Here is an 18,159-nt window from a genome sequence, read left to right as displayed (position 1 = left end):
TTGGGGCTTTCTCTGTTGGCTAGGTTTCGATTACTGATATAATTTCTTTGCCCTTTATTGGTCTGTTTAGATTTTTATTTCTTCCTCATTCAGTCTTGGTAGGTTGTGTGTTTCTAGAAATTTATTTCTAGGTTATCTAATTTGTTGGCTTATAATTTTCATAATGGTCTCTTATGGTCCGATTTGTGTAGTAACAGTTGCAGTGTCTCCTTTCACATTTTTTAAAATGTATGTATGTATGTTTGTTTTGAGAGAGAGAGCACACAGGGAGGGAGAGAGAGAGAGAATCTTAAGAGAGCCCCAACACTGGGCTTGATCTCAAAACCTGAGCTGATACCAAGAGTCGGACGCTTAACCGACTGAGCCACCCAGGTGCTCCTCTTTTTGCATTTCTAATTTTGAGACTTCTTTTTTCTCCTTAGTTTGGCTAAGGATTTGTCAATTTTATCTTTTTCAAGAACCAGGTTTTAGTTTAGTTGATCCTTTCTATTTTTCTGGACTCTTCTTCCTGCTAATTTTGGGCTTATTTAGTTCTTTTTTGTTCTTTTTCTAATTCTTTTAGGTTGTGTATTTGAGAAATAATTTCTTCATATATGCATTTAACTGTAAAAGCTCTCTCAGAGTTGCTTTTGCTGCATTCCATAATTTTTAAACTTCCTTTTGGTTTCTTGACTCATTTGTTCAGAAATGTGTTGTCTGGTTTCTAAATATTTATAGATTTTCCAGCTTTCCTCTGGTTGATTTCTAGTTTCAGACCATGTGGTCAGAAAAAAATGGTCTGATTTCAGTCTCCTTAAATTTGCTGAGATTTGTTTTGTGCCTATCATAATACTCTGTCCTAGAAAATGTTCTTTGTGCACTTGAGAAGAATCTGTATTCTGCTGTTAGATGTTCTGTATGTTAAGTCCATTTGTTTAAGATTTGGTTCAATTCCAACGTTTCCTTGTTAATTTTCTGTCTGGGTGACCTGTTTATCATTGACATTGGGGTATTGAAACTCCATGTTATCACTATTTTTGTCTCCTCCCTTTAGATCTGTTAGTATTTTAGCGTTCCAATATTGGGTGTGTACATATTACTGTTGTGTTATCTTGTTGATGTATCATATCCTTTTATCATTATATGACGACCTTTGTTACGATTTTTGACTTGAAGTCTATTTTCTTTGATAAAAGTGTGGCTATTCCCGCTTTGTTTTGGTTTCTGTTTGCATGGAATATCCTCTTCCATTCCTTTACTTTCAGCTGTTTGGAGCTGAAATGAGTTTCCTTAGGCAGCATAGAATTGGGTCTTATTTTTTAACCATCGAGCCACTCTGTGACTTCTGATTGGTGAAACCATTCCATTTATATTTTAGAGTGATTATTCTTAGGTAAAGACTTACCACTGCCATCTTATTTGCCTTCTGGTTGTTTTATATCTCCATTTTCTCTTCCTCTCTATTTACCTTTGTAAAGTGATTTTTCCGTGGTGATTTGCAGTCTTTTTTTTTTTTTTTTTTAATGTTTGTGGTGGTCTTTTTTTGCTCTGTGGTTACCATGTGACTTATGTATAAATGATAAATAAAATGGTCCTTTTTATCTTAAAAATTTTTTTTAACTTTGAGAGACAGAGTGTGAGTGCAGGAGGGGCAAAGAGAGGGAGACACAGAACTGGAAGCAGGCTCTGAGCTGTGAGCACAGAGCCCAACGCGGGGCTTGAACCCAAAAGGCGTGAGATCGTGACCTGAGGTGAGGTCGGACACTTAACCAACTGAGCCACCCAGGCACCCCAATATGTGTTTATTTTTGAGAGAGAGACAGCATGCAAGCAGAGAGGGAGACATAGAATTGAAAGCAGGCTTCAGGCTCTGAGCTGTTAGCGCAGAGCCTGACTCGGGACTTGAACTCACTAACCACGAGATTGTGACCTGAGCCGAAGTCAGACACTTAACCAACTGACCCAGGTGCCCCTTGGTCCTTTTTATTGCCTTTGTTTACCTATAAAGGTTTTTTATTTCTTCCTTTTTATATTTATGTCCCAACTTATCTTTTTTTTACTGTGAATTCATTGAGAAATTATAGTAGCTATAGTTATCTTTAATGCTCCTTTCCTGAGGCCTTTATACTCTAAGAGGTTGAATACACCATTCTAATATAGTCACAGTTTTCTGTTTATTTCTCATCACTGGTGGAATTTTATGTACTTTCATTTGCTTTTATGTCACTAATTAGCATCTTTTCATTTCAGTTTGGAGAACTACTTTCAGCATTTCTTGCAAGGCAGGTCTCATGGTGGTGAGTTCCTTCACATTTTGTCTGAGAAAGCATTTTACCTTTGTATCTGAAAGGTGAGTTGACTGAAAGGTATTCTTGATGGGCAATTTTTATCTTTTACTACTTTGTCATTCCACTCTCTCATGGTCTGCTGAAAAACCTGAGAGCTAATGGGGGTTCCTTTGTAGGTTTCTCCTTTTTCTCCAGTCTCTATCACTGACTTCTGACAGTTGCTTATAACGTCTTGAATAAGGTCTTTGTACATTAATTGAGTGGTCCATTAGCTTCTTGGACTTGTGTTCTCCAATTTCTTCTCCATGTTGAAGAAATTCTCAGCTATTATTTCTCTAAATATGCTCTCTCTCCCTTTTCCTTCTGGTAGCCCTGTTACAGTTTTCTCATTATATCTGATAGCTTTTGCAGGGTTTCTTCACTTTTTAGTTCTCTTGCCTCTTCTGAATCATTTCTAAATTCCTGTCCTCTAAGTTGTTAGCTCTTGATCTGATTTCCTAAGCTTTCTAGTCTACTGCATTCTGTATCTCATTGAATTCTTTAGCTCTGGAATCTCTGGTGTTTTTAAAAAAAATTCAGTCTTTGTGCTAATTAACTCCTTCTGTTCATTAGTTTTATTCTTTGGTTTATTGAATTAGCTTTCTGAGTTGAATCTCTTCATAACAACTATTCTGAATTCTTGATCAGTTAAGATCCCAATATTCCACGCCTTTGAGTTTGGTTGCTGGAATATACTGTGATTTCTCAGAGTATTCGATGAAACGTGCCTCTGCCATCACATGTGAAGTAGCACACACTTTTCTTGTTGATTTTGTTACAGTTCAGACAGGCAGTTAAATCCTTTCTGTTTTTCCTAAGGTGGCCACATGCTGTAGCTCAAGTTTTGGGTTTCTTTTTACCTGAGCTGACTTTGGTGGTGTAGTTGGGAGTGTGTGCTAAAAAAGTTGGTGTACACAGTGCTGGAGGGGTGCCCGTGGCATGAGAGGGGATCCTCCAGTGGGGGTGCTCCTGGAGGTCCGTGGGCAAACCTGCTGAAACCCCAAGGGAGGCAGCGGGGAATACGTTCCTTCAGTGCCCGTTGTTATTCTCATCTGCCTCTTTCCTTTCTTTCCCCCTAGTCCTGGAGGTCCCTGTTTAGAAATCTGAGTGCTGTTGGAGAGAAAGGGGTCCCTCCAAATGCAGCCTGTGCAGCCAGGTGGTTGGTCAGTCACCACTCGTGCTTTCCCTGTCGTCTGTGAGGGAGGACGCCTCCAAACGCCCCCCTGGCTGGCAGGACCTCCACTTCTCTATCTTCCTTGCCTGTCCACCCTGGTTTGCACTCTCCAGTAGTGCTCTCACCTGATCATGGCAAGACAGGCACGCAGGGTCACCAGTTCCCTTGGATCCAAAGCCCCCTCTGAGGTCCTGTCCACCTATTTAAAAAAGTCTCCTGGGTACGTAACGCAGTCACTGTTTGGTTATGAATAACCAGTTTGTTGTAAATAAAGGGGCGAGTGAAAAGGTACAACTCCCGCTGCCATGATGACGTCTCTTGTCTTTGGACTTGGAATCCAGTGTTGTTATATCAGATTGATGACTCCCTCCCCACAAGTGTGGGCAATTTCTGGGTGATTTGCATACAATGAGTTATTTCTCAACAAAAATTAGCTAGCAATGTGCTAGGTAATGTGTCAGACGATAACAGTAATTATTCACAATCTGCAGCAAGTCGTAGAGAGCATGGATTCTTGGCCTTGTATTTTACACAAGAGCAAGTAAGGCGCAGTTTAACAGCTAGTTTAAGAAATGTCTGGGACTAGAATCACAAGTCTTTGTGCTCAAGACCAGAGTTCTTGTAAGCTGCTTTTGGCAGTTTCTACCCCTAAAGAGAAAGGGGTTTATGTAAGTTAAAGCATGTCTTAAAACATTCTGAGCAAGAGAATACCTTTCATCTAGAAAACCTGGTATTTTTTCATCTGTTCCTCTTAACATTACGTTCTTTGTTCAAAGCACCAAGGGTTTCACATATGTTATCTAACTTGTTTCTTCAAATGTTTCTGTATTTCATTTTCTAGGAGTCTTTGACAGGGAAGGAACAACACTGAGGACAAGGTAGGGAATTCTGAGGCCCTTTTGGGCAATTTCACTACATAGAATTATTTAAGGAATTCTAGCTACTGGATGTTGATTTTGGGTTTGTACTGATAGGCCTCCAAAAACACATGGCCAACCTGGATGTTTTGGAAAAAAGAAAACCTTTAATAAAGTGAGTGATAATGTTAGATCTAAGCATCCCTAGTTACCCATCACTGGTAGGAACCTGAGCCAGCCCTCACCATGACCCCTGGACTCCAAATACTCAATCCTGTCAGCCAATTACTAACATCTTCTTTTTGTTTGAACAACTGCCTGTTGTCCTTTTCCTTATCCTCTTCTTGCACTATGCCCTTTTCTCTGTGGGGCATCTTATAATTAGGACCTCCTAAGCCTAACCAAAAAAAGGAAGCTCCTGGTACTATAACAGTTACCAGTTTATACATTATATTATATACAGCTGTGTATCTGCCAGATACTGTCTCATGTATTTACAAGACCAAGGTATTACAAGATGTACACGATGTATTTCCTTGCTCATTTATATTAAGAGGAAGGCTTACATGCTTTTTTGGGGAGATGCTTAGGCAACCGTAAAAGTTCCAAAACATCCTGATGAGTAGGTTAACCAAGACCTCTAGGGGAGGAGGACTTAATTTCATCTAGAAAAAAGGTGTGGTGTCAGCACAGTAGAGCTGACCAGTAGAAACTGGTTTTTCTCAAGGAGGCTGTTGTGAACACACTTTGGGCCTGGCACCACCACTTTAAAATGGTACCTTTCTGGCATACAGGGAGCCCTGTCGGTCTTGTTCTACTCATGTAATGTGAGCCGGGGCCTCCACTGGTTTGAAAGAAAGCCAGAATCCTTTCTGTTCTTTTGTGGCTCTATCCTACGAGTAATCAACCTGGTCAGCGTCTTCAGCGCTCTTCCCTGGGTTAGCCCCACTTCTCTCGGCGTCTGAAAGAAAAGAAAAGGAAGGTACCTGTTCCAGCTCTTGGTAGGTTGGCAGTCTGAGATGACGGAGATCCTCCTTTGATTTTATGAGGGATTCTTTATTCTCCCACTTGACAAAAGCCCGCTTTCTGACCAAGACTGGGCTGGGGCAAGGAGATGTGGGACTAGGAAGCACATACAGAGTATCCTGGGCTGTCTTCCTTGGGGAAGAGAGCACAAAGGGACCACAGGGACGCTCACTGCCAAGCCAAGGCGGGGATTCCGTCTGGGTGGCCTTGTGGGCGACAGTCCTCTTCAGCCGAACAGAAATCTTCTGTGAGGACACTCCCATGAGCATGATGGTCCGATCTTTACTTTCCTCACTGTGTTCCACAGCCTCCCCATTAGGGAATGTGAAAGGTCCCTCCTCAGGTGCTGTAGGAAGATACGTGGCATGTTGGTACTCTAGTCAGAAAAACAGACTCAACTGACAACTTTCTTATTCTAGGCCCAAAGTGGACTCATTTGCAGGCACCCTCTTTAGGGGACAAAGGCTACCAGAGCCACTGGTGCCAGGCTGCATCTACCCAGAGAAACAGGCATTTTTCTATTTGCACAAAGGCTGCCCAGAAGATTTGTTTCTGCAGGTAAGCTCAAGTCCCTGCCTCAGTGCAAGAGAAACTGTCTATGAATATTAAGTAAACATTTCAAAAAAAAAAAAATTTTTATTTCAGAGCATATGTGAATGAGGGGGAAGGGGCAGAGAGGAAAGACAATCCTGAGGAGGATCCACTCTTACAGCCCAGGTGATGTGGGGCTCGAACTCACCAACCGTGAGTTCATGACCTGAGCTGAAACAGAGAGTCCGATGCTTAACCGACAGCCACCCAGGGGTCCCAGTCCATAAATATTTTCTGTGGACCCTGGGATTTGGGAACTCTCAGCATTCAAGGTTTGGTCCTATTATAGGAGCAGGTAGGAGTTTTCTTTGGGACCCATTTGTATAGTGGGAATAGCATAGGGAAGTTCTAGCTTTGTTTGATACTGGTTGGAAAGGAGAGAGGAATCATTCTGGTTTTCTTCCACCCAACACCCTTGCCCAGGACCCAGCCTGGATAGTGTACAAATCCAACGTGGCTTCTGGACAACAACAAAATTTCTAATACTAGATACCTTATAAGGATCCTAGTTTAACTTTCCCCCAGAGGACATAATTTAACACTAAATTTTTACCCAAATAAAGTTCAAAACCGTAATTAACAAAAGTATCAGAATATTTAAATTACTGTATTTATCCTAAAGTAACAACCCTGTATTTTTTGGAGGAGCGTTTTGGATGATGATATTTTGTATCTCCATCTTTTAACTTTTCTTTAATAGGCCCCAGACCTTCATGCTGCTCTCTGCCACCTTTCTCCCATCAAAATTTGTATTTTATGTGACAGAATTGTGGTCCCTAAAGATGATGTTTAACTCTGAAAATGTGTCTTCCACAATGGTGTCTGTGGTGGTTTCTATTAAGAATGGGAAGGACAAAGGTCATCTTTCCTCCCCGAAAACTTTACCCTTCCCACTTCACTTTCCAAGAGGAATGTTCTCAGTGTCTCCTTACCATGGAGCAGGTCTTTGGCTCCCAGTGAGCAAAGGCTGGATGTTGGCCCTCCAGGGGTACTGTTCTCGGTTATTGCTGCTGGGTTCTTGGCTCGCTTCTTGCACTCAAACACAACCAGATCTTTGCATTGTTTGTGGCAGTTCATCCCGCAGTCTGTGGACAAGACAGGCTAGTCAGGAAGGCTTTGGCTTTCTTTTCCAGAGTCTCAAAACCACACTCATGCAGGGCTGTCTTGTCACACATGCCTGTCCTAGTCTGGAGCTAGGACACCTGCTATTCCTAATGAACCTAGTAGTTGTATTTGGTCAACTCTGGATCTTACCATCTTGCTATAGCCCTTATCATGAGTCTCAAGCAGCATCCACTGTCTTGGAGACAAGTCATGTCCTAGTCATCCTGCATATACTGCCTACCTTAAGGAGACCCCCTAAAGGCTCCCAGCTCTTAGGTCTTACTCTTTCTTCCTTGCAGTAAAAGTCTCCTGTCCACTCCTGAATTTTTCTAGTCATAAGGAAGGACAATTAGGCCCTGAGGTACCTACTGATAAAAGGAAAACTGGCAAGGCCCTTTGGTAATCACTTCCATTCCCAAAGTGCCTTTCCTTAGGGACCCACCTTTTCATGGCCATATGAAAGCCTCTCCTACCAGCGATCTCTGTTTCCAGAACAACCCACACAGAGAGAGGACTTTGCAAGGGGAAGCTTTATAACCGGTCACCCAGGCATTCCTCTTCTCTGTGGTGGCAGTCACTCTCAGTGGGTGCTCTAGGGAAGCCAGTTTGGGGATGAGGCTGTAAGCTGCACTGAGAAGTTGTGGATTCAATGGACAACTACTATCGGTAAAAAATGCTTTATTAGGAGAGCGTCAAACACCAGAAAAAGCAAGACAATCCACAAAACTGAGCCTTACCTTTACATCGGTATCCTTGTTTGATCACTCCCCAGAGCTATGAGACAAGATAGGAGACAGTTAGAGCACACTATACATCCTTCATCAATCTGGTATTAGGCGAGACATTGATACCCATTCTTTATTTTCCCTCATTGTGCTCTCTTCCTCAAGGAAGGAAAGCCTTGTTTATCTCCTGTCTTAACCCTCCTGACCTTAAACTGCAAACACGAAGATTTTGTGATCACAGTCTCATGCTCTCAAGAAGCTCAGTAGTGTGGACTTATGGCCTAGGCCTTCTTTTTTTTAATTTTTTTTAATGTTTATTTCTGAAGGAAAGAGAGACTGAGCATGAGTGGGGGAAGAGCAGAGAGAGGGAAACACAGAATCTGAAGCAGGCTCTGAGCTGTCAGCACCGAGCCCTATGAGGGGCTCAAACTCACAAACTGTGAGATCATGACCTGAGCCGAAGTCGAACGCTTAACAGCCTGAGCTACCCAGGCACCTCTATGGTCTAGGCCTTCTTGAGGCTTGAAGTAGATGAATCAAAGAATAAACAGGTTTCTCAGAACTCCAAACTAAAGAACAGTATACAGAATTCTGTGGTCAGGGATTAGGTTGGACAGGGCTGGGACAGAGGAGGGGCAGAGCTACATGGCTTCTTAACAGCAGTTTCTTTTGAAGGGGGAAGAGCAGGGATGTCTCCTATTTTTTTTTTTTTCTAACATTGGAAACAGCATCTGAATATAATTACTTAAAAAGTATGTCCCAAATATAACATTTCCTTACCATTTGTCCCAAGCCTCATGCACCAGAGGTAAAAACAATATCCGGAAGAAATGGTAACATTAAATTCAAGTTAACCATGCATCAAACCATTTGAGAACAAGGTTATTAGAGCTTAGGCTCTAAGCTGGCATAGTTGATAAGGGTTATGAGGTCTGTGCCTGGCCTAAAGCTCATTCATACCGTCTCATACCCCTCTTCAAGTTCGACCTGAAGCACTCTAGGAACAACTTACAAATCCAGCACAGTTGTCACAGAAAGTAGGTTTCAGGTAGGTGGTCTCTTGGAAGTTGTGAGGAAAGCCCAGGCCCAGCTTGGAGTAGATGGAGCTGGCTCTCATGAAGTAGGCCGTTATCTCCTCTCTGCTGATGAGGCCTTCCCTGCCAGCGAGCGACAGACCAGGTGTGAGTAGGGTCTGAGGTAGTGAGACTGGCTTCTAGCCTTAGAAACTCACCTTTTTTGTTTTGCTTTTTGTTTTTAATTTTTTTTTTAAGTTGATTTATTTGAACAATCTCTATACCACACGTGGAGCACGAACTCACTACCTCAAGGTCAGGAGCTGTACATGTTCCACCGACTGAGCCAGCCAGGCACCCCTCACTTTTGTTTCTATTCTGGCCAAAGCAGGTTTTCCTAGCAAATTTTAAGACTTGAAAAAAGAAATGGAAACTGCGTATAGGGAGAGAAATACCTTATGCTGCGGTTTGCCTTTAGACAGTACATGACATATAACTGGAACCCACGTGCCATACCTTGGATTTCACACAGAAAACCAAGAGAGTTTCTATCAACTTCAGAAAAATAGGCAAGGTATTAATAAATAGTTGTTTCTCATAATCTGTAGCAAGAAGGAAGACTAAAGTTTTTCTTATTTCTTGTTGACTAAACTGGCAGGTTTATGAAATTTTCAGTTCTGAGACATTTAACACAGATGTGTTTTTTATTGTCTGTTGCGATCTGAACCAAAACCAGACAGGTGCTCCCTTAGCACCAAGAGCCTCATATTCCATACACAGACCCTCACCTGTCTTTGTCCATCACACAGAAGGAAAAGGGGAAACTGGCGGCAATCTTCTCAAACTCTTCCTGAGAAATGTATCCATCCTGGTCATGATCATAGTTCTTGAAGACCGACTGTGAAAAAAGGAGTTTCTCTGGTGATTACCAAAGCGAAACCGGTCGTTTCTCCCTTCAGCCAAATGACAAAGGGTTGAGCATCTGATAAAAGCCTCTCCTCAGCCTGAATGAAAGGACACGGTTCCCTCAGGTCCATTTGTGTACCAATCGTGCCGTCTGCCCGGTGCCTGCGTGCTCCTAGCTCACTGCACAGGGGTGTCCCCCTCTGCTCTGCCCCCCTTCCACTGCTTCTGTGAACAGCCCAGCTGCAAGTGCTCCCTGCCCTGTAGTCCTCTACTAATTATTCTGACACGTACTGGCTCTCACTTTTCTGTTATGCTGGATTGGTCCATAAGGATGAATATAGACACACACTCTCCTCAGCAGTTAACCATGAAGAGAATCAGGAGGGCCAAATTTGCAGTATTAGATTCTCCTTATTATCCTTATTTCTACTAAAACCCTTCTACCACCTCTCTGCCCCCAAATCCACTGCTATGCTCTCCTGCTTGGTCTCTGAGAGGAGACACACACCCCCCTGCAACAGGAGGTCAAAGCGTGTTGGCAAAACGTAACCTATGAACTGTCCTGCAGGCACAATATGAGGTGTGCGCTAGGAACAAGTGTCAGGTTTCCCACCTTTGCGCGTCTGCCACCGTGTCCCCCAGGCCGCATACAGAACTATGCCAGTTTGTATGTGCCTTGCTTCCGTCTGCTGGAGCACAGCTGTACTTACATCCACCATCCTCTGGACGTGTTTGCTTATGGTCTTTGGGTCAGGTTTGGGAGATACTCCAGAAGCCCAGTCCACTACTACTGGAGGCTTTGAGGGTGTTAGTGGCTGAAATGAAATATTCAGAGAAATCCCTGTGACTATAAAGCACTACAACCAGCAGCAACTTCCTTTCCCGCTACCTGATGGCTGCATCTATGGACAGCCCTCAACTATGTGCCAGGGCCAGGAACTGAGAGCCGGTGGAACTGAAATCTTGAGCTCTAATCCTGGCTAATAACAACTGTTGTGCTTCATAGCTGACAAAATGCTTCTCACGTATATTATCTCCATCTACAGATAATTTAAACTTACCCATTAGACTTTCTGTCAAACTGTCAGCAAAAGACTGGATCATTTAAATTTTCTCTCTGTTCTCTACTTACTGGTTAATAAAGATGTGGATGAGGAGAAAAACAGCTAAAAGGCAGGATAACACAAGGAAGAAAGCCTGAGGCCTGGACAAGGGGAGATGGAATCCATTCCTAAATATTTGAGACTTGACCGAAATGGAGGAAGGTACCCTTTCCATGGAAATGCCTCTAACACCCTGAAAGTGGAACCTGCTAAGTATTTTCAGTGAACAGCTTTCATTAGAGTAGGAGCTAGAACTTGATCTTTCGGTTGTAGAGACCGTATCATGTAGCCACCTGAACAGACAAATTGAATTTCTTATGTGTGGATAACTCTCTCCCCTGAGTACTATCTGGGGACTGGGCAGCTTCCCTGGAGACTGCAGGGGAATTCTGGTCCTTCACAAGGAAAACTGAAATTTTCACCTGCCTGTACGGGAGGTGGGGCAAGACAACCTGTGTAGATCCTTCCTTGCAGCACCAGGACTGCACTGGTGTGAGGACTTGTCAGCACAAGAGGTCAAAAGACCCAGGAGACTGTCCTTTCTGACCCAGATGAATACAGGATGATCTCTATGGCTTTACTAAGTAGTATACACTTATCATCAAAAAATCAGAGAAGAGAAACGAATGATGTGAGGATACTTTATAATAGGAAGGAGATGTCACTATGGCCCGCGACACCATCTCCCTCCTCAGTAAACCACTGACTGACTGCACCTGTCATTTGGATGTGCTTAGGGCATATATTTACAGTTCCTGTATTAGTCTCATCCCTTCAAGTAGACTGCAGGCTCTTTCTGGCCAAGAATTACTTGTACATATGGTGAAGTTTTCTCTGTGCCTAGCACAAGGTTGGGCAGAGTGGAAACACAGTACTTATCACATAAAGATTTGTTCCTTAAGATGATGAGCTCGATGAGCAACTTGGAAAGCACCTGTTACATGCAGCAATCTTAGCATAAAAATATGAACAACTCACTGGGGCTTTGTGGTTCCTTGGTTCCCGGGCATAGGACAGCTCATAGATTTCATCTTCAGTGTAGTAGAGATCTAAGGACAACTGCAGATCAAAACAGAACAGGGTTAACTGCTAGGATGTTGTTTGCCTTTCCCAGGGTTGATGGGTTTCTTTCTTGGTACCTCCTCCTCTCCTGTTGTTTATTTACTCTTCTAGGCTCTTTGTTTTTAAGATTCACAAAGCTTAGAGGGCGTAACACTTGGTACTGCAATAAGGCAAACATTAGCTCCTTATTAAAATGTTTTAAATTTTGGAGAAGTTTCAAGATGTCCTCTTTTAAGATCTGATTTAATATCTAAGCCTGTATCTAGAGCTTAGGCAGAAGGCCCTATGTGGTCAGATGGTCCACACCTCACTTGTTCTCTACAACAACCCAGTTTAAATGACAACAGGTATTATAAAATGATACTAAGAGTTAATCAATTTCATATAACTAATCTTGTTTGTAACCTAGAGTCTATGGATGGCTTCAAGAGGTCCAGAACTCGTGTCTATTTTTCTGGGAGGTTCATGGTTTTCATCACATGATCTGTGATCCAAGAAAGTTAAGATTTGGTACATCTTTTTAACAGACAATGTCTAAGGCCAAGGCCTGCCACAGTCATCTGGCCAGTTAGCAAAAGGGCTAACATTAACCCCAGCTGGCTGTGAATCCTGGGGCTCTATCAGAATCATGATGTGAGGGAGGAAGAGGCTGTAAGTTACTCCATTCTACAAAAATACAGATAAAAAGTTGTATAATTTTAGAACTGAGAAGTTATAAGTTATCCCAGAGAGTAATCTCTGATTTACAGAGGAGGAAAGAGATTTAGAGTTACATGCCCACAGTCACACAGTGGTGAGCTACAGAATCATGCTTCTGGAAGGGAGTTTATCTGACCATGCAGGTAGGCTCCTGCACCACCACATGTGTTCACCTATTCTTGACTCGAATGCCTCCATTTTGTTTGCTTTTTTTACTCACTGCCTTACCCTTTTGTAACTGAGAATACACTATCCCTAACTCTTACGAAGTTTTGTATCCTAATTTGTTATCAGCTTCCTTCCTCCCAGAAAGTTGAGGATTGCTTTTGTAGCTGGGGGCAAGAAACAATTCTAGGATTCTGGAGGGCATACTGCTCAGGAGCATAACCTCTGGAGTCCTACCACCTGGGTGTGAACCCAGGTTCTGCTGCTTACTCACGTGTGGTCCTCTGACACGTCATATCATTATGCCTCAGTATCCATGTCCAAACAATGGAGATGATGGTAGTACCTACTCCATTGTGTTTCATGAAAATGAACTGAGCTAATACTTGGTAAGGCACAGAGAGTGGTGTGTGGCATACGGACAGCCCTCAGTAATTGCCTCCCGTGTGAGCCTCACCGTCAGCAGGTGCACCAAGTCCTTGTTGGCTTCCAGGGGTGGGGCCACCTCTTGCAGCTGGACCAGTTCGTTGATATGATTATAAAGAGCCAGCAGCTTGTGGACGTTCACCTTCCCATCCTCCAGGTAATCGGGCATGGCCTCGTACAGGGAGATGAGGTCCTTGAGGTGCACCCCCAGGATGGGAATCTTGAATTGGGTGCACTCCCCGTAGGCTCGCCGGTAGTTGTCATAGTTTCTACAGGAGGACAGGAGCTCGGTCATCTCCCCTAGAACCTACAAAACAGAAGAGACCCATTCACAGGTGCCCACCAGGCAGGGTGTACTGTCCGCAGAGGCCACCTTGTTTCCTCTCAGCCTCTCCCACTATTTCACCCCATCCCTAATTTGTCAGGCGGGAGGTGATGCGCTAAAAGCTACAGACTGTGACTCCCAGATTTAAGAAAGTCTAGCTGATTTCAAATGTCAGAGTGTATTTACACACACAGAGTATGCTTTACTTGATTGTACTATCTACTGGGAAATTTTAAGAGGTCTTATTTTTATACTGAAATTTAAACATAAAAATAAAAACCTGAGATAAAAATGAAAACGGTCCAAGAATATACAGCAGAAAGTAAGTGTCCCCCTGACCTCTGTCCCCACGCCACGCAGTTCCCCTCCCTCGTATCCTCTGAATGCTTCCAGAGACGCGTGTGGAATGTGATGTCGGAAGTGCTGACCGTGGCAGGCATGGGGAACAGCTGGGAGCTTCAGTGGTCTATTGAGCGTTTGTCTGACTTACGCTGCCCTCTGTGGGCCTTCTCTCAGCGGTTCTCAGAACAGGCCTACGTCAAGGGAGCAGGTGATGTTCCACTCACAGACTGAAATCCTGAACCAGAGACTGAACCAATAGACCAATTTCCAGCAGAAGGCATGTGACAAGGTGAGGCCGAGGCCCCGGGGAGCTCTTCATTAGGGCTTCTGGCCCAGGAAAGGGCAGGTCTGTACAGCATAAAAAGGGAGCAGCCACCTCTGGTATTCTTGCCAAATATGCCCGGTTCAAGGTGGCAGTCTGCAGAACCCCAATCCCCATGCATGATGGCCGGCTTCCTCACAGGCAAAGATGGGAAGTAAAGACCACTAATTATGTTACAGCACAAAATATTTTAAACACTGCTGGAAATTCCTTTAATAAAATTGTGGCCTAAGAAGTACCATTTCTCCTCAGTGAAGAATTTGAGGTTTGAAGTTAGCCTCCCCCATTCACAATGAGCTGGCAAGACAGCCTCTTCCTCACCTCTGAGCCAACAGTGCTCACATGATGAGAGACTAGCAGCAAAAATGAGATAGTTTTATTCTCCTTAGAAGGTGAAATAAACTATTAGGGGATGAGGGGATACTTGATTTAAGTCTGGCTGCAGACCACCCTGAGGGTCAAGCAGCTACAGACAAGAAAGCACTGCTGTGGAGGGACCCAAGGCCAAGAGGAGCAAGGTGTATCTTGTAAGTGAAACAGCACAAGAGCATATTAATCTCCATGACTGTCTCCCTCTGTGACTTCTGAGACATGAAGAACCTTTTCAGTGGTTCCACCGAGTTCTGGCAGAACTAGTAGGGAATTGGGAGGTGGGGGTGGGGTGAGAGCAGGGATGATGAATCTGAGACTCCCCAGAAGGCGGCTGAACACCCGGGAAAAACGGGGCAATGAGACACAGGCATGTCTCCCTAAGAAGAGTCTGTCCATGCAGTTTGGGAGGCCTGGGGTTGAGGTTAGTAAGGGGGTCCTCTCCCACAAGATGGAAATGCTCAAAAGAGCAGTTAATCTGGTCCACACCAGAGCTGCATTCTTATCTCCAGTGCGTCTTCGTGGTTTATATTCATCACAGCCCTATGCTATAAAGAGCTGAAGTCTATTCTGTAACATCTAAATGTAGAAAAGTGCATAGGACATTTAAGAAAAATACTCCTCAACAAAACACTATCTATTACAAAGTGGTACCTGAAAAGGTCATTTTCAACTATCCAGAATGTCATTCTCCATAGGATTTGAATAGGTAGGTTTCTAATGTGTTGCTCGCTGTACATGTCTCACATGCAAACTGAACTACAGTCAACTGAAGCACTATTTAGGAAAACATTTTGGAACAAGTTGCTGGAGGAAGAGAGTCAGTATTAAAGACGGTGACTCCGAATATTCATAGGAGTGCAGGAAAGAGACACACATTCTTTCAACTGATCAGTTGGAACGTGTAGTAACGCTGAGCCCACACTGAATCACAGTGACTCTCAGACCTGGGTCATTCCCATCCTATGGGTTTTCTTGGGGTTTGCCTCCTTGGCAGTTTGCCTAATTGACAAAGGGTGATGTGCCCCGGAAAGGCTCTCTGGGTTGCCTCTTAAGGGGGAAATGTTGATGCTCGTCCTGGGAATGGTACTAAGGGGCCCTGGAGAAGCCAGTAGCACTGACCTTATTGATTTCATGTGGGACGTGCGAACTTGTCTCCTTGAGCCTGGAGATTGAGCTGTGACACAGCCCACCTATCACAGCCATCAATGTATTGAAGTTCTGTAGCTGGTGGAGCTTCTGTGACACAAGAGATGAGAGTAGTCAATATACATGTCAGTTACATGCCTCTCAATTCGAGTCTTCCTAATACCACTTTCCCCCTTAGGCTTAATTTCAGACCAAAGGTCCCAAATTTAGCACGGTGTCACATCTTCCTTTGTTGCACTGGATCTGCGGACCATCCTCTACATCAGTGGTTTCTAAGAACCGCCCAAAGTACTTGTTTAACCCAAAGATTTCTGGATCCAAGCACGGCTATTTGGATTCCTGGGATCTACGGCTGACCTTAGGGATAAACATTTAGGTAATACCAGAGTAGGTGGGCCATGTACTGACTTTGAGAAGCACTGGTCTTGACCACCTAGAGCTAATATTTTATATCCTTGATCCTAAATAACCAGACTTGTATTTTTAAGGACAAAGACTGTCTTTTCTGTGCAATGTCAGTGTCTATGCAAGACAGTAACTGGGAAAGGAGGTAGAATCTCGGGAATTTCAATTATGTGTTCGTACTACCTTGTTTTCCTCTTATCAAATGCTTAAACTCTGCCCTCAGACATTAAACGCAGCCATTCGACACGATATGGGCCCAAAGACCTAAGAACTGAGGTGGTCCAGCTCCAGGAAATCCTGGAAATTTTCCCTTTGCTGTGTGGGCCAGACTGGGGGCAACGATGTAGGCTGGTAAGCATCTTCTGAAAATGTTAAAAGATCTAAACAGATCTAAAACTGTATCCTGACCCCTGAGATAGTATGTATGGTCCTCACCATACTGCCCTTATATGGGAAAGAGACAAATCATCATATCTAAATCTGGGAACAGTTCAAGGCACATAAACTCCACCATGCTTTAGGAGAGGAAAGCAGCCCTAATTGATAGACTAGGTTGGAGGAAAGAGGGGATACTTTAGCTCATTGCCCAGGCCAAAATTCTTAACTCTAGTCACTCACCTGAGCCACCTGGATGAACTTGATGAAGACTTCTGCCCGGAGCTGCGGGGTGGGGCGGCTGAGAACCATCAGCTGTACCCACTGGGAGATGCCGTTACACAGGGCAATGGACCGCTCCATGGTGGGGTTCTCCTTCACGCAGCTGTTCACAAGGTAATTCTGATAATCGGAGAACTGGGGAAAAAGAAATCCATCAGGACTGCCTCTGGTATTCTGGGAGATCCGAGGGGCACATCACCTCTGCTCAGTTGATTCTACGGGACAGGGGAACTCTCGTCTTCTCCTTGCATGTCTTCCACTTGGCTGATGAGAATGGTGGGAAGGAAATCTTTCTTATTTTACCCACAGCATGGCCTCTCTCCATCAAAAGTCATCAGGCATAAGTGGATGTGTACACACACTAGTTAACCCAAATACTGTATTTGAGTAGCTACTGATTGTTTCCCTTCTAAATTCTAAAGAATATAGAACAGAAATCTCAGTATAGACAGTCCCTGCCTAGAATGGTTTGATTTAGGATTTTTTTTTTTTTTATTGTACAATGTTGCAAAAGCCATATGCATTCGCAAGAAACCATACTTTGAATTTTGAATCTGGACCTTTTCCCAGACTAGCCATATGCAGTACAAAACTTGTGATGCTGGGCAGCGAGCTGCAGCTCCCAGGCAGCCGTGTGATCAGGAGGGTAAACAACTGATCTGCTTACAACCATCTGTACTCATAACCAGTGTTTTCTACTTTCAGTATTCAATAAACTATAGCAGATATTCAACATTTTATTACAAATAGGCTTTGCATCAGATTTTGCCTAAGTGTAGGCTAATGTAAGGTGCTCCAAGTACATTTAAGGTAGGCCAGGCCGAGCTATGATGCTGACAGCTTAGATGTATTTACATGCATTTCGAGGTAACGATATTTTCAACTTGAGTAAGATCTGTACTAGTTCCAGCTCTGTTGCTGAAATTAAGGGGACGAGCAGATAATCCTCTCACAAAAATCTTTTTCTCTCTCTCTCTCCCCTGCACCCCCAACTGTTTCTTAACTTAAAAATGGGATAACAGGGGTGCCTGGTGACTCAGTTGGTTGAGCGTCTGACTTTGGCTCAGGTCATGATCTCACAGTTTGTGAGTTTGAGCCCTGCATTACGCTCTCTGCTGTCAGCACAGAGCCTGCTTCAGATCCTCTCCCTCTCTCTCTGCCCCTCCCCTGCTCACGCTCTCATTCCCTCTCAAAAATAAACAACCGTCCTAAAAAGATGGGAGAATAAAATCTGGCCTATCCAGGTCACGGAATTGTTAATGTAACACAACAATGTGTGAAAGCACTTTACCTTTTCAGAGTGCTGCACACGTGAGGTGCTACTGACAGGGTAATTATTAACCTCATGCTGAAACAAACCTGTTTGGATTTCCTTCAACTCACCAGCTCGGGCTGAGGCCACGTGAGTGGGGTACATGAAACCTGCTTAGCTA

At 43.7% G+C, this 18,159-nt stretch overlaps 1 protein-coding gene and 1 long non-coding RNA gene across 7 annotated transcripts in view; one reads left to right on the top strand and one right to left on the bottom strand.

Annotated features, from left to right (window-relative positions):
* Window positions 1–18,159, bottom strand: part of RASGRP1 (RAS guanyl releasing protein 1) — an 82,191-nt gene that overhangs the window by 5,856 nt on the left and 58,176 nt on the right. For 5 of the 6 annotated variants that reach the window (XM_045059566.1, XM_045059564.1, XM_023255509.2 and 2 more), the window contains 10 exons: window positions 16,688–16,861; window positions 15,638–15,754; window positions 13,189–13,464; window positions 11,784–11,864; window positions 10,413–10,517; window positions 9,585–9,694; window positions 8,796–8,940; window positions 7,796–7,832; window positions 6,887–7,039; window positions 5,324–5,709 (listed from right to left, as the gene is read on the bottom strand). In XM_045059566.1, the coding sequence (XP_044915501.1) occupies window positions 5,324–5,709; window positions 6,887–7,039; window positions 7,796–7,832; window positions 8,796–8,940; window positions 9,585–9,694; window positions 10,413–10,517; window positions 11,784–11,864; window positions 13,189–13,464; window positions 15,638–15,754; window positions 16,688–16,861 (1,584 nt within the window). Of the gene's footprint in view, window positions 1–3,978; window positions 4,129–5,323; window positions 5,710–6,886; window positions 7,040–7,795; window positions 7,833–8,795; window positions 8,941–9,584; window positions 9,695–10,412; window positions 10,518–11,783; window positions 11,865–13,188; window positions 13,465–15,637; window positions 15,755–16,687; window positions 16,862–18,159 lie in introns of those variants that run through there. The other variant, XM_045059565.1, reaches the window with a different exon arrangement.
* LOC123385987 lies at window positions 5,704–12,080 on the top strand. Its single transcript, XR_006599332.1, has 2 exons — window positions 5,704–5,921; window positions 6,009–12,080. It is a non-coding gene; the product is annotated as an uncharacterized LOC123385987 (long non-coding RNA).

This window comes from Felis catus, chromosome B3 (assembly GCF_018350175.1).
Source record: "Felis catus isolate Fca126 chromosome B3, F.catus_Fca126_mat1.0, whole genome shotgun sequence".
Taxonomy (NCBI): Eukaryota; Metazoa; Chordata; class Mammalia; order Carnivora; family Felidae; genus Felis; species Felis catus.
Note: the sequence above shows the minus strand (reverse complement) of the source record. Positions and strands in the feature narration are given on the sequence as shown.